General features: G+C 36.7%; 2 protein-coding genes across 2 annotated transcripts; one reads left to right on the top strand and one right to left on the bottom strand.

Annotated features, from left to right (window-relative positions):
• Window positions 1-4,306: 4,306 nt before the first annotated feature.
• On the top strand, window positions 4,307-6,422 carry LOC117637018 (indole-3-acetic acid-induced protein ARG7-like). The gene has a single exon (XM_034371756.1). The coding sequence runs from the start codon at window positions 5,825-5,827 to the stop codon at window positions 6,302-6,304; it is 480 nt and encodes a 159-aa protein (XP_034227647.1). The 5' UTR covers window positions 4,307-5,824; the 3' UTR covers window positions 6,305-6,422.
• A 3,422-nt stretch (window positions 6,423-9,844) lies between these two features.
• Window positions 9,845-10,518, bottom strand: LOC117638415 (indole-3-acetic acid-induced protein ARG7-like). The gene is made up of 2 exons (XM_034373547.1): window positions 10,243-10,518; window positions 9,845-9,919 (listed from the first exon to the last, which is right to left on the bottom strand). Exons 1-2 carry the CDS (start codon window positions 10,516-10,518, stop codon window positions 9,845-9,847), a joined length of 351 nt encoding a protein of 116 aa, XP_034229438.1.
• Window positions 10,519-15,900: the final 5,382 nt, after the last annotated feature.

The raw sequence follows: 15,900 nt of genomic DNA, 5'->3' as shown, positions 1-15,900 counted from the left end.
CACCCAGGGACCTGCAACGGCTTCTACAAAAAGCTGAGTCTCGAGGATTTCCTAGAATGATTGGTAGCATTGACTGCATGCACTGGCAATGGAAAAATTGTCCAACTGCTTGGCAAGGGGATTAGGGAAATAGGAAAGGGCAGAAAAGTATCATCCTTGAAACTGTTGCTGGATTCGATACATGGGTTTGGCGCGCCTTCTTTGGAGTTGTCGGATCTCAAAACGAGTTGAATGTCCTGGGTCAATCCCCGGTGTTCAATGATGTTTTGAGAGGTGAAGGCCCGAATATCACCTATGAAATCAACAATACCGTCTACCAAAATGAGTATTATCTAGCTGACGACATCTACTCGAGGTGAAGCAAAAATTATTTGCCGCCTATCAAGAGGGTTACAGAAAAGATGTGGAGAGATGCTTTGGTATCCTCCAAGCCCAGTGGGCTATTATTAGGGGCGCGGCGCGTCTATTTGACGAGAAGGTACTTAGAAGCATAATGATAACATGATTGTGGAGGATGAGTACGATTACGATACTGATGAAGTGTATGAATTCCCATGAACACGGCCTTGACACGAATTTATGAAAAACNCTGTTGGGCCAAATGGAGAACTAGTGCAGCATGAACCGTTGATTAGAGACGGTAGTTTCATGCCCCTTATGATTGATCGCTACACGGAGATGCAATCATCATATATTCATGAACGACGTCAAGTTGACTTGATGGAGCATTTATGAGCGGTGAAAGGCAATGAAGGTGAATGAAGTGAAGTGAAGATGTTTTTTTAATTTATTATGTTTATGTTGTATTTTTAGTTATGCTTTGTTTTTTTAATGCTTTGGTTGTGGTTTGTTTATTTTTTATGCTTTGATTGTGGTTTGCTTTTTATGTATGGAATGTTTTGAATAAAAAGGAATTTTGTTGAATATTTTCTTTATTCACTAAAAGAAAATCAATACAACTAATAAAATAAAATACATGAATTACCACTAATTTATTAAACAAAATAAAAAATACAATGAAATGAAAGACAAGCAAACTAACTTAATGGTTTTGATCATTGAACCAATCCGTGTTGCTAGGTCCATCGTCACAAAAAAGTCTTCGTCTCATAACATCCTTTCGTTCTAGCTTCCAAAATTGTTTTGTTTCAGGGGACATATGGCTTGTATCCATAGCCATGGTTTTCCGATCCTTTTTTTCAAAGTTTTCTTGGCATACATACTCCCTTTCTTGGCTTATATACTCCCTTTCTTTTGCATATTCTAGTTGAATTGCCCTATCGTGCTTTTGGGTTTTCATGTCCATTTCAATTCTCATGGCTTGGTGCCTTGAAATTTCTTCCAAAAATTTATATGCATTCTTGGTAGAATTACTCTCTCTCTTCACCTTCGCCGCCTTCCTCCCAATAGGCTTCGGCTCCTTTTCGAGAAGTGAGTCTTGACTCATCGGGGAATCTATAGGTGAATTCGATGCCGGTGAATCATGGAGTGGCCTCGCGTTCAGCACTACCGTCGGACTCGTTGAAATAATTCGGAATCTCTTACAATTCTTCATCGCCTCCCAACATTGGGTATGGTTGAAGGTTTTTTTGCCTTGCCCAATAGCGCCATACCACATTTGTGCTTGCAGAATCTATATAAAAAAAAAAAAAAATTGGAAATGCAAGGAACTTTAGAAAATATTGGCAATGCAACAAGTACATCAAAAATTTGGAAATGCAAAAAACTTAAAAAAAAATATTGGCAATGCAACCAGTATTAAAAAAAAATGTAAATACAAGAAACTTTAAAAAATATTGGCAATGCAACAAGTATAAAAACAATAATGAAAATGTAAGAAATTTTAAGAATTTATTAGAAATGCAAGAAATATTAACAAAATATATAAATTGCAAGAAACATTTAAATAAAATTTAATATGACATATAAATTAATAAAAGGAAAATTACAAATAATTTACCTCATGCTAAGGTTTTCCCCTCTTCTATGGTTGTCCATTGCTTTTGCCAAGGCATTTCTCCATTTCGCCAACTTTTTTTTGAGAATTTTCCACCTACTAGATAACGTCATTTCCGTATGGGTCGAACCAATTGCCTTTTCACAAAATTCTTGATTATTTTTTTTTTTTCCACATATGACAAAATTTCATCTCATTGCCCGTTACGGGACAATGACTAATTTGGACCCAAGACGCACACAACAAAACATCTTCCATCATCCTCCATGCCCCTCCTGTTTCAATAGAAGAAGTCGTAATATGATAGAGAAAAATACAACTTGAAAGTGAAAAAAATATTGAGTAGAAAGTGAATAATAGTAGAAGAAGAAGAAAATGTATGAGGATTTGGTGTTAAAAGTGAAGAGTATTGGTTGGTATTTATAGAAAAAAAAATTCAGTATTTTTTTTGTATTTTTTCCGATTTTTTTTTCATTTTTTTATTGCACAAAGATTGGTTGCCGTTGGATTGGAGCAAAAAGTCTTATCGGAGAGCCCAGGATGCGACACGTGGCACATAACCGTTGGCGGGCATTATAACGGCGCGTTCAAATTTTTTTAACGTAAACACCAACGTTAAAAAAATTTGAATGCCAAGGCTGACGTTGTCGTGACGTTAGCATGCTGACGTTGTCGTGACGTTAGCATGCTGACGTAAGCATCAACCCTCGGGTTGGCACTCGGGCCAGCCTATGTTGCTGGGTCCCACCTCGTGCCCAGGCCTCTTTTTGCTGTTGGAAACCAGTTTTTAGCCCAAACCCCCCGCAGCCCTCCCCCAAACCCCACTCCTGGAAATGCTCTTACAAACTCAGACTTAATCTCTTAACTTTTCAATGTGAGATAAATACTCTAAATATGAGAGAAGTTGGTTGGACTGTACCTCCAAAATTGAACTTTATTCCACTTGGGCTGTACAATATGACTATTTTGTTGGATATATATTAGGTAACTTCTCTACTTTAACAAACTAGCTAACTGAGTAATTAGCAAAGAAAGTTTGAGTGGTTCAATTCAATCTTGGATTTTTTCCGTTGTTTGTAAGAAAATGTTTTTGAAAAATTTGACACCTTTCTTTGTTAGGTAAAGTTTTATGTATCTACTGTGTTTTTCTAAAATCTGATTGGATTTTAGGTAATTAGGTTGTTCAATAATCTTCTTCGTTTTTATCTCAAATTTCTATAATTCCAAAAGGAGAATATTCCTTTCCAAAGTCTATTTGAATAATTGCAGAGCTCTTGTTTCTATTTTGTTTATGGATGGTGCCTAAAGGTAGCATAAACTGGTCTAAGGGTACGTAAGATGTAATAGGTAATTTTGGTATAAGAACACATACCCATTTTACTTTAGATCAATTTGTACTGGTGATTTCTTACATCTTCGCTAGATGTCTCTAATTTCATTTCCATTTTATTTCAGTACAAAGAATTCAAGTCTTATTACTTGTAAGTCAAGAAAAGAACTTATACCAAATTACCTACCACTTGATTTACGGTGGCTTGGTTAGAAGTTAGATTTCTTGGACCACAAGCAGTACTGTCTCAAATTCACTCATCATCTTTACAGTGCCAGTGACACCCTAGCGCCCTTCAGTGTAAGATCAACTAGATAGCTAAATCAAGTTCTCACATTGTCCAGTAGAAAAATCTTCTCAGCAATCCCACAATTATAAGTATTGACAAAAATTTTCAAATTTCATTATTATTCTATGAACCATTGTGTATATTTTCTATTTTCCCTTTTCCTCTGAGATCATCTCGGCCTTTAATTTGATTTTTTTAATCTTAAGGTCCATACAAACTCAAAAATTCTAAAACTAGCAATAATTGAAAATTTGAACAAAAGTGAATGAGGAATTATTCACTAGTTTGAGCAACTTTCATTTTAAGTTTGATTATGCATTTGAATTATTTAGTGGAGCAAAAACTGGTACTAATATCCCCAAAATCCAAAATCCAATTTTGGAAAACGAAAAACATAACTTCCTCGCCAACCTGTCACGATTTTGGATTCTTCTTTTCTATTCATAGGTGTCAGATATAACCGGTTTCTCTTTATCTCTCTCATCGCGTTCATCACGTGAACTGATAAAAGAAATGGTTCAATAGGTACATCACGACCGTATTTTACGACGCGTGTAAAGCATGCAAGAATGCCAACCCAATTGTCCTTATCCTTCCTCATGAAAATTGCCAAAACATGTGGTTAAACAACTACATTGGCACACAGATTCCTCACCATATGGAACCCATGGGCACTATATAGGTTGTTTTCTTGAACTTATGTACCCTTGGCTTCCCTATAAATAAAGGTCTCTAAATCTTGAGAGCATAACAGACTCTTAGAATTGGCTGACCTGAAATGGGAGATAGGCCTCCCAGAGGCCAGTGGAGATGGGTGGCTGGGAGGGATCCTCATCATTTCTCTACATTTTCTTAATTGAAAACTAAGGAGGTGACATAATAGGGGCTCCCTCCCATGCCACGCATTTCTATTGTTTCTGGGTTTCTCTCCCTTTTCCTTTCTTGCCAGCATGTTGAAATTTCAATCCTTGCCTATTCCATAACTATATATGCAGGTATTTCTAATTTTTTTTATTCATTTGTTATAATCTATTTGTCAAGATATATTTCCTAATCACAAAGTATTTAACTACTAATAATGACACTCAATTTTACCCTCATGCACTCCGAATTGGATATTTCCAGTGATAGGAAGTTAAAACTGAAGCCTTTTGGTAGTAACATTTTAGATCGACTAGGTGTACGAAACTGACCTAGCTTATTCTTACCGATGTATATTACATGGTTCATGTATTCATTAAACTTGTAATCTACATTTTTTTTAAAAACCCTCCCAACGGTTGAAGAGATAGAAAAAAGATCTAAAAGACGACAACAACCAATTTGGAATCTCATTTGTTCAATTCTTGCTTGTTACTTTTGTTGTCAAATTTGTTGAGATCTATGCTTGTTCAACCTTCTTTCCATGTGGGACTCTAGCATCTGAATTTTAAGAGTCAGTGCTAGCTCTATATTCTTCCCATGCCTGTTGAAGTTGTACGGGGCATGTATACATATGCCCTTGATCAAGATAGATCGTGCTTTGCGCTCAGATACAAATACAAGATAAAACGAAGACTCATCATAAATTAAATATTAGGTTGTGAGCTATATTAGTTCAGTCACAAAATCAGTTAAGAACTGTTAGCACATGAGAGCTACATAAGAACTCCTTTCTATTGTAATCAGGAATCAGTTTCGTTTCTCTCTAAAACCCAAAAAGATTTTAGAAAAACACAAACAGTAGATTTCATGTTTGTAAAGACTGAGGATTTGAATTGTTTATGGGATCATCAGTATGTATTTGTGTGTGTATAATATATAGATGAAAGGGTGTGTAGAGGAAAATATCTGAAATGTGGACAGAGTTTAATGGAGACAATTGGGTGGGGATTGGAAAGAGGCATAAGCATTTGAGGGTCACATGGTCTGTTTTCCATCTCAATCTCAAGAACTTGGTTGTTATTAAGTCTGTATGTTTGTTGGAGAACATGATGCCCGACAATACAGGCTTCAGACATATCTGTCCATAGATTAGCAATGTTTAGACCACATCACTCTTGTAATTATATATTACTTACATATGTATGCATTACCTGCTAAGTGTCCAATAATCAATCTTTAGACCAAATTACTGGATGGAATAAGACGTAGGGAACGGTGTTTGTACATGGGGATACAGTTTGGTCATTTGCATGTGGAGATGATTTATGTGAGTAGGAAGACAAACCATGTTATGTTTTGATTTCTCACAAGCTAGTATCCTTCAATGGAGCCCATCTCTGCTCCTCGAGACCGCTCATTTCATGCAGCAGGCCATACTCTTTCATCTATATATACACAAGAGATCAGGTTCATAACCAGCACTCAAGTCTCTCTCCTTGCCAAGCATCAAAGTCTTCTCTGTTTCCCAAGTCCTCTGAATTCTTTTTCTTGTTCTAATTTTCCACTTGAGAATATAAAAACCATGGGATTCCGGTTGCCAGGAATTGTTAACTCCAAGAAGGGTCTAAACAAGGCTGCTACTTCAAAGACCTTAGACATCCCAAAAGGCTATTTTGCAGTGTATGTTGGGGAGAGCCAGAAGAAGCGATTTGTGGTTCCAATATCATACTTGAATGAACCTTTGTTCTTGGATTTGCTGAGTCAAGCAGAAGAAGAATTTGGATATGATCATCCAATGGGTGGTATCACAATCCCCTGCAGTGATGAAACCTTCATTCATCTCACTTCCCGCTTAAGTGTATGAATGAAGGCAAATGAAGTGAATCTGGTTCATATCCAAATCAGCCTCAGTTCGATCAGAAGAACTCGCCATGTCAAGATGAAGTAGAGGCTGTGATTGATCATATGCACATTTTTCTGTTGCTTATGAATCTGGAAGCTTCTTTGATGGTCAAACTGCTTGTGAGCTGAGCACGAAGTTACAAAATTTGTGAAGCAGTCGAATGGCGATATCATGAACTCTCGAAGACTATTGAGCCCAAAATCATAACTCCAATTTTGAACTGGATGACAAGAAGATTTGTCTTTTAAGCCATGTACAATTCTTAATGTTTTGTTCTCTGGGAAACATGAGAAAATATAATATATTTTGATTCCTCATACTTTATTGTCTCATTTTTCAGTAAGCTATTATATATTTTGATTCCTCATACAAAAATTGAATCTGGAAGTAGACCAAATTTTAACATCTCACAATCCCAAAGTTGAAGATGGCCTCCTTTCCCAATGAAGCTGAAGATGGCTTGTATTAGGACTTCTGTAGACAAGATTGCTTGTTCCAATTATTGGAACTTTTATACTAAATGAGAACATTAAACATGGAAAAAAAGTACAAATATGTTTCAGTCCCTAGTAGTTCACACTTAACAGGTCTCTTAATTTTGACCAAAAAAAATGGTATCTCACAATCCCAATAGTTTCTTGGTCCTAATCGATATCAGTAGATTAAGTGGTTGTTCCAGAGGAATCCCATTTCTCTTGTCCTAATCCATTGGATCATGAAGTCTTCGTCTTGAACATCAACAAGAAGAGTTAGTAGCATCACAACTCAGATAGCATCTGGTACTTTGGTGAACAACACAAAAAGAACCCACAAATACTTTGGCATAGGATAAAACATTCCATAATAATTTTTGAAGTAAGCCATTATACTTCAGTTCTTGTGAAAATCTGCTGCTATTTGGTGGTTAATTATATCAGAGAGCCAGAAGAAGATAAATATATATAGTGCAAAATATATAAGATAAGAATGGATGAGGATCTAAATTGTCTTATATATTCCCATATTCTCTTCTCCTTAGAGAAACAACAACGTTTACATGGGGTTCAAAGAGCAAACTTGACTCTCTTTTAGTTCAAAATTGGGTCCATGTTTTCGGGGCCAATGGTCACCAAGAGTTCATGACATTGTCATTCGACTGCTTCAAAAATTTCGGATCTTTCTGCTCAGCTCATGCAGCTTGCGATTACCAAAGGTGCCGTCTCGGTTGATTACCGAAGGCTTCCCAGACTCACAAGCAACACAAGATGTGAGTGTGATCAATTATAGCCTCTTCTTCATCTTGACTTAGTGAGTTGTGGTCGAAATGAGGAAAGATTTGGATGCAGAGGGCTTCCTTAGCGTTCACTCAAACACGTAAAAGGGAAGTAAGATCAAGGAAGGTGTCTTCACTGCAGGGGATAGTAATTCCACCCATTGGATGATCATATCCAAATTCTTCCTCTGCTTGATTCAGCAGATCCAGGAATAAAGGTTCATTCAAATATGATATCGGAATCATAAATCGCTTCTTCTGGCTCTCCCCAACATACACTGCAAAATAGCCCTTTGGGAGGGCCTTTGAAGCAGCTGCCTGGTTTAGACTTCTCTTGGTGTTAACAGTTCCTGGCAACTGGAAGCGCATGGTTTTTAAATTCTCAAGTTGAATCAGAACAAGAAAAAGAATTCAAAGGACTTGGGAAACAAAGAAAGCTTTGATGGTTGGCAGGTAAGCGAATTTGAGTTGTTGATGAACCTGATCATGAGTGTATATATAGATGAAAGCACTGTGAAAACTTATCTGCTACATGAAATGAGTGGTGAAGACAATGGATTGTGAGAAATCAAGAGATCACATGGGTTGTCTTTCTAGTCACATAAATCATCTCCCCACAGATTTCACATGCAAATGACCGAACTGTATCCCTATGTCAAAACATCATTCCCTACATCCTTCAGATAACAGACAGAATCAGAAGAGAAATATCAACCTATTAAAAAATAAATAAAAATTACAAGCATGCTTTAGGTATCCAAACTTCTCGGTTCACAAACTGAATTGACCAAAGTGCACTAATTAATCACTTTGTGGATCCATGTGATACTTATTTTTAGGACATGTTCTTCTTGACTTCATGCTCAAAGAAGGGAAAGACCTACACATCACTGACAAGAACTGGTGGGCCTGGATATGAAAATTGGTGCTGTATAACTTGTTTGGGAGCACCAAACCACCCTAGCATGTGGCTTTGCTGTTTCAAATCAGTCCACCAGTCACCAAACCACCCTAGCATGACCATCAACGTCCCCTGTCTCCAGTTGTAAATAAAAAGCTTGAAACCGATTGATGACCGAATATATAAATCAGTTGGTTTTGCAACTAATAAAAATTGTGACAACAAAGATAAGTTCCTCAAGCATGCCCCTACAGGAAAGGAGTAGGAAGGCAAACCCATGTGACCTCTTGAATTCTCACCAGCCAGATTGTCCCTCATTGGTGCCCACCTCAGTGTCTCCTTCCCACTCATTTCATGTAGTTCATGATTTTCCGCAGGTCCTTTCATCCATATATAAACACATGACCAGTCCATGAACAACTCAAGTCTCTCCTTGCAAAACATCAAAGCCTTCTCTATTTCCCAACTCCATTAAATTCTTTTTCTTGTTTTGACTCCTCTTGAGAGTTTAAACACCATGGGTTTCCGGTTGCCAGGAATTGTTAACGCCAACAGAAGTCTAAGTCACATAGCTGCCTCAAAAACCTTGGATATCCCCAAAGGCTGTTTTGCAGTGTATGTTGGGGTGAGCCAGAAGAAGCGCTTTGTGATTCCGATATCATACTTGAATGAGCCTTTATTCCTGGATTTGCTGAATCAAGCAGAGGAAGAATTTGGATATGATCATCCAATGGGTGGAATCACCATCCCCTGCAATGAATACTCCTTCCTTGATCTCACTTCCCGTTTCCGTGTATGAATAAACACTAGTGAAGTTAATCTGGGAAGCCTTCTGTATCCGAAGTATTCCTCATTTCGACCACAACTCGCTAAGTCGAGATGAAGAAGAACATGCATGATCACTCTCACATCTTGTGTTGCTTGTGAATCTGGCAAGCCTTCGGAAATCATCAAGATGCTTGTGAGCCGGGATCCAAAGTTAAGAAACCTTGTAATACAGTCGAATTACGTATCTTGCCTCCAATTTTTATCTCAAAGAGGACATTATTTTGTGTTTATACCCCATGTACAGTTCTTAATTGTTTGCTCTTCTGGAACATATGGGAAGATATGAATATAGTTTAATTCCTCATCCACTTTCTTGTCTTATTATCTAATTGTAGCTATGTTTTATAATCATCAAATGGCAGTGAAGATTTTCTCAAGATCAATAAAGTATAATGACATACTTTGCCTCATGTTAAAGCTGGTTGAGAGAGGCGTAAGTTATGATGACTAATGACAACTTCCCACTTTTTTTCTTGACCTATATCATAACACTACCTGCAGGAATCATTAATTTGGGAGACTAGCATGGAAAATCTGCTGCCATATGGCATATAACAGATCTGGTAGAAGATAACCCTATATCCTCCCATTTTTCCTGGAGAGATAAAAAAATTTACATAGGGGTATAAAGACAAAATTTGACTGTTTTTTAGTTCAAAATTGAAGTCATCGTCTCGGGGCTATTGGTCTTAGAGAGTTCATGATATCTATGGCCTTTCGACTGCTTCACAAATTTCGTATCTTTGTGCTCAGCTCATGCAGCTTGACGGTTGCAGACGTTGTCCCAGATTCACAACAACAGAAGAAGCGAATATATATGATCCATCATAGCCTGGTCATAATCTTGACATTCCAAAAAGAGGATGCTTTTGATATGAAGTTGGATCCCAGATTACCTTCTTTAGTGTTCACTCATACACTTAAGCAGGAAGTCAGATGAACAAAGCTGTCTTCACTGCAGGGTATTGTGATACAACCCATGGGATGACCGTATCCAAATTCTTCTTCAGCTTGATTAAGCAAATCCAGGAATAAAGGCTCATTCAAGTATGATACTGGAATTACAAATCTCTTCTTCTGGTTCTTCCCAACATACACTTCAAAATGGCCTTTTGGGATCTCTAAGGTCTTTGAAGAAGCTGAATGGTTTAGACTTTTCTTGGCGTTGACAATTCCTGGAATCCAGAACCCCATTGTTTTTAAATTGGTGTTGGAAGAAGAAAAATAATTCAAAGGAGTTAGGAAACAGAGAGTTTTGATGCTTGGCAAGGAGATACTTGATGCTTGTGAACTTGATCATTTGTGTATATATAGATGAAATGGGATGAGAAAATTCATCTGTTACATGAAATAAGTGGCGCCGATAGAGGCATGAGGTGGGCAACAATGAGGGACAATGGCTTGTGAGAAATCAAGGGATTACATGGCACATGCAAATGACGAAACGTATTCATATGTTGAAACATTATTCCCTACCTCTTTTCCTGTAGGAGCAGGCCCGAGACATTTACTTCTCTTGGCGCTCACTAGCTAACACAAATTACCAAAATGGACTTCTTCGTATTTTCTCGGAGATATGCTATGCTTGAATTTCATGGTTACTATTTGTTTTGGACTAACTCTACTGCATATGTTGGTGTCTCAATTAATGCTGCCTTACAAACAAGAACTGGTGGTGTTATGAAACTTTTGCATTTGGCCCGGATACGAAGGGATACTTATAGTTTGAGAGAACCATGAATAACCATAGAATTTGTGGCTTTGGAGTTTTTCATCCCTTATTTCCATGGTCAACAGCTAAGAAACTATCTTGTTTTGTTCATTTGGTCAAGCTTTTTTGTATTAGTTCTGAATGGGACCACAACAGACGCAGTACAGTGCTGGTCTTTCTCTTGATTGAGGTTGAATTGAATAACAAAGAAGAAGCCATGAATTGGTTACCTAATCCACAAATTATTAATCAGTCTTCCAATTCGTTCAATCGATTTTGTCAGCACAAAGAGAAGTGTGTATGTCTCAAGTATGCTTCTTATCTAATAATAATCTTTGATGACTGCTTACCAGATTGATAATGTTTATCTTCTGGTGGTCCCTTCTTGTCTCTAGGGAATTATGTTTCTATATAACGATGATTTCTTGATTGCTCACAACCTAGTGTCCTTCATTTGTGCCTCTTCCCCACTCATATCATGTAGCAGATGATTTAATTTCGCCACACCCTTTCATCTATATATACATGAGAGAACAACTTTATCATGATCAACTCAGGTCTCTGCTTGCAAACCCTCCAAGCCTTTTGTTTCCCAACTCCATTGAATTCGTTTTCTTGTTCTAGTTCGGGTTAAAAATCTAGCACCATGGGGTTCTGGTTGCCAGGAATTGTTAACCCAAAGAGAAGTCTAAACCACGTACCTGCCTCAAAGACCTTAGATATCCCAAAAGGCTATTTTGCGGTGTATGTTGGGGGAAGCCAGAAGAAGCGATCTGTGATTCCGATATCATATTTGATATGATCATTCCATGGGTGGAATCACTATCCTCTGCAGTGCAGACTCCTTCCTTGATCTCACTTCGCGTTTACGTGTATATGAGTGAAATTGTTAAATTTAATGCACACTTGTCTTGAAGTCTAGAAAAAAGTAGAAACCTCAAGAAATGTCCACCAACTTTGACAAAGTCAAGCTTTAAGGCATAATTGTTGTAGGCATTCTAGAAAAATCCTAATAAAAATCTTGTAATAAAGTAATACTATTATATTGTAAACTAGTAGTAAAGGAGAAGAGGCCAATAAGTCAGAAAATAGGAAGGAGGCCAATAAGCCTAGTAAACATTTTAGAAAGGCCAATAAGTCTAGTCCTCTATAAGGCCTTGTACTCATCTATTGTTGAATAAATAAAATCACTCCACTGTTCTCCCATAAATTTAACCAACAGTGGTATCATAGCAAAGTTCGGTCACCTTGGGTGTAAGGGTTCGATATAGTCCTCCATCATGTCTACCGCTAGCCAAACTTCTATCCCATTTCTAATTTTTGCCGGAGAAAATTATGATTTATGAAGCATCAATAGATTGCAAACAACTTATACAGTCCCGATCTTTTGGACCACAGGAGTCCAAGAGATTGTGGTCACCCACTATTGGATATTAATCCAATGGTTGAAAAAAGTTTTTTTAAAAGGAGTGCAAAAGTGAGTGAACCGTTGAATTTACATCCAACGGTGAGTGACCACAAATCTCTTGGACCCCTGTAGTCCAAGAGATCAGGACTGACAACTTATAACACAAAATATTATATATATAAAATTTCGTAACTTTTTAAGTTATTTAAAAATATTTAAATAAATATCTAAAATAATAATAAAAAAATAAGAAATTAAAATAAGTCACAAAATATTAGGTAAATCAAGTGGCAGGAAAAATTGGAGAGCTAGCACATTCGTCCATGAATACACAGAGTCATGTGTACTCTCTGTAGCATAAATTCTTATCGAAGAGAGCATTTAACCAGGTTAACTAAGGAGAAGGAAAGAATTGATTTCGTTTTTATATGTTTGAGTCAAAATCTACGTGAAATAAACTGCAGAACTTTTACAAGGAACAACTACTGATCAGTTCTGGGATTCAAATTTGATATCCAACTTAAAATACATAAAGGAAAAGGCATTTGAAATTCAACAGTCTTAATTATATGATTAATCATACCTTAATCACTATATCTTGTATTAGCTGCTGGGCTGGGTTTGGAGAAGTCACAGCTCGCTTGCACTACATTGCTGCTTTCTTCCAAAAATTGCTAGTTCCACCATCAAGGCCAGTCAAATCCTATTCTGAGACCACGTTTCATTCCAACAACAGTAGTATATGGTTCAAAAAGCCTTGTTTCATCTGGCGTGAATTCCCTCACTCACTTGTATTGCAATACAAGTAAGATTTCAGTTTTAATAGTGATGGAGGGGATTTGCTCTATTAAAAAGAGGTCTTTTGGACCATATACTACCGTTGCAGCAATGAAACTCAGCCGTAGAATAGAAATGCTGGTCAAATCAAAATCAAAATGTACCCTTAGTTCGCTAACTCATTAACAATCCCGACCAGGAGATTTCAAAAGGATTTAGAAAATGGACAATTCGACTCATGAACTACTTGGGCGGTTGACCCAAAAAGGGTTGCCAAATAAAACTACATAGGAAATTAAACTTGCAAGCAATGGTTTTTGGAAGCTGAGCATGTGTGCATATATATATATAGATGGAAGGAAATGCAGAAAACTCAAAAAAATTATGACCAAAGCTGTGAGCTTACTAGGTAGCTCATGTAAGTCATCCCTGGAGCTCTTCCACATGAAATTGATTATCAACCTGTGGAAAAATCATTTATTCCCTACCTCCTTGATAGACATGCACTTTTTGTTTACTCTTCAATTCACCAAACTAAACTGACCAAAGTGATCTCCTATAATTCAATATTAATGTAGCTGGCTAGGTTCTAAGCAGTTCTAATTAATCTAAATCACCTTCTCCAAGTTTTAATTAAACGTAAAATATGAAACGCCCTTCAGATACAAACCTATTTGGGATTCATACGCATAGAAGAAATTATTCCTTAAAGGAAAATAAATAGTTCATGGGAATGGCTGATAAATGATGCAAATTCATGAATCAAAAAACACTAAACATAAATGTGAATTCGTGAATCAATAGAAGAGGCATGGTCTATTTGTTTCATCGTAAACTCCATGCATGGGCCTTTTTTTTTGGGTTTGAATTACATTTTCTATTAGATATCCATCAATCTAAATCTCTTCTCTGAAAAATTCCTGGATCCGCCACTGTATATAGCTACTCCTGAAGATAGCCCTAACACAGATGGAATTGGCATTTCTGAATCAAGCCATGTCAATATCCATGACTCTATAATTGCAACAGGTAGGATTTTGGATCTTATAGTTTTTCATTTTCTTTCACTTATAAATTAATTAGTATTATTAATTACCGTGAACTCTTTGATATACATATGTATTATTTGCATATATAATTAACTTTTGTGGGATTTGTTTGTGTTGCTATCAATACTGGCTCATTGGAATATCACGAACATCACATGCGAGCAAGGTCATGGAATTAGGTTCGTACGGAGTTTGACATTTGGAAGAAAAAAAGTTCGGGAGACCACATTATTATACCACGTTAAATGATTAGTATAATACCAGTACCCTAATATCAATTGCAAGCTGTTTTTTTTCTTTCTATTTTCGAACTCTTGAACTCTCCTCTCTTGATCTCCACCCTCCCTTACCCACTTAGGTTAACCCTATGTTACGGTAAAGAAACTAATGGGAGGTGTGGTTAATTTCTAACTTCTGCATACAGCGTGGGGAGCCTAGGTGAAAATGGAGTTTATGCCACAGTTGAAGACATACACTTGCGAAATTGTAGTTTCAATGGTACAAAAAATGGGTGCTAGAATTAAGACATAGGAGGTAACGACTAGATACGTTAAAATTTTTTGTTGTTTTTCTTTTAATTTTATTTGGTGAAATAGTAACATTGATGTTGACACTAGCTATCTTAACCAAATAGAGTTACCTCTCATGAATCTTGAGTCCAAAATTTATCTTAACCAAATAGAGTTACCTCTCATGAATCTTGAGTCCAATATTTGGTGAAATAATTCATTTTTGTTAAAATTACCTCTCATTTTGTATTTTTCAGGGCGGCTCTGAGTATGCTAGAAAGATATCATTTCAGCAAATTAAATTGATAGCAGCTAAAAACCAATTATCATCTACCAACACTACTGTAATGGCAACTGTAAAAAAACAGTGAATTTTCACAATTTATACTTAATATTAACAAATATTTACACGATGAAATAGAGCTAGTTTGATTTGATTTCTAATTATTAATATTTTGTTTTAAAATGTCATATGTAAATACCGTGGCTTCCAAGGAACCTCTGGAAACGAGCAAGCCATTGTATTTGATTGCGCTGAGAATCCAGGTTGTCTCAACATTGTTATGGACCAAGTCAACATCACTTCAGCAATTATTGGAAAGCAAATTTTTGCATCTTGCACACCTATGCATAAATAGTCCATCCACATTCTTGCTAGAAAAATATTTATTCGTAGTTTTATACATCTTTTAATCAAGCTTTGTACGTTGATTCAATGAGCAATGAGCATTTTAATTGGCTTTTGTGATATTTCTGACATAAAAAGAGAAATTTATCTTTTGAGCCAAAAAAAAAGAGGAGAAATTTATCAGTACTACAGTTTAGAAACTTTACTTGGAATTCGAATTTCAAAATCTGGGTTTTCTTCAATTCTTAATTTTGATGTTGGGTTTAATCAGAAGTTTTGATTTCTCTTTGGGTGAACGTTTAGTAATCTGATTCGTTTGATTGGGTTAGACTGACTTATAGAAAATGTTTTTCTGAAATTGGTTTGATTGGGCAGTAATTTTCATTACTAAGTGACTTCAACTCCTAAGTCACTTGTGTGGAAGTCAGTTGACCCTGGTGATTACTTACATTACTTTGGTTGCAGTGGCGGAGCCCACCTAAAGACCAGGGTGG

This window comes from Prunus dulcis, chromosome 8 (genome assembly GCF_902201215.1).
Source record: "Prunus dulcis chromosome 8, ALMONDv2, whole genome shotgun sequence".
In the NCBI taxonomy this organism is placed as follows: Eukaryota; Viridiplantae; Streptophyta; class Magnoliopsida; order Rosales; family Rosaceae; genus Prunus; species Prunus dulcis.
Note: the sequence above shows the minus strand (reverse complement) of the source record. Positions and strands in the feature narration are given on the sequence as shown.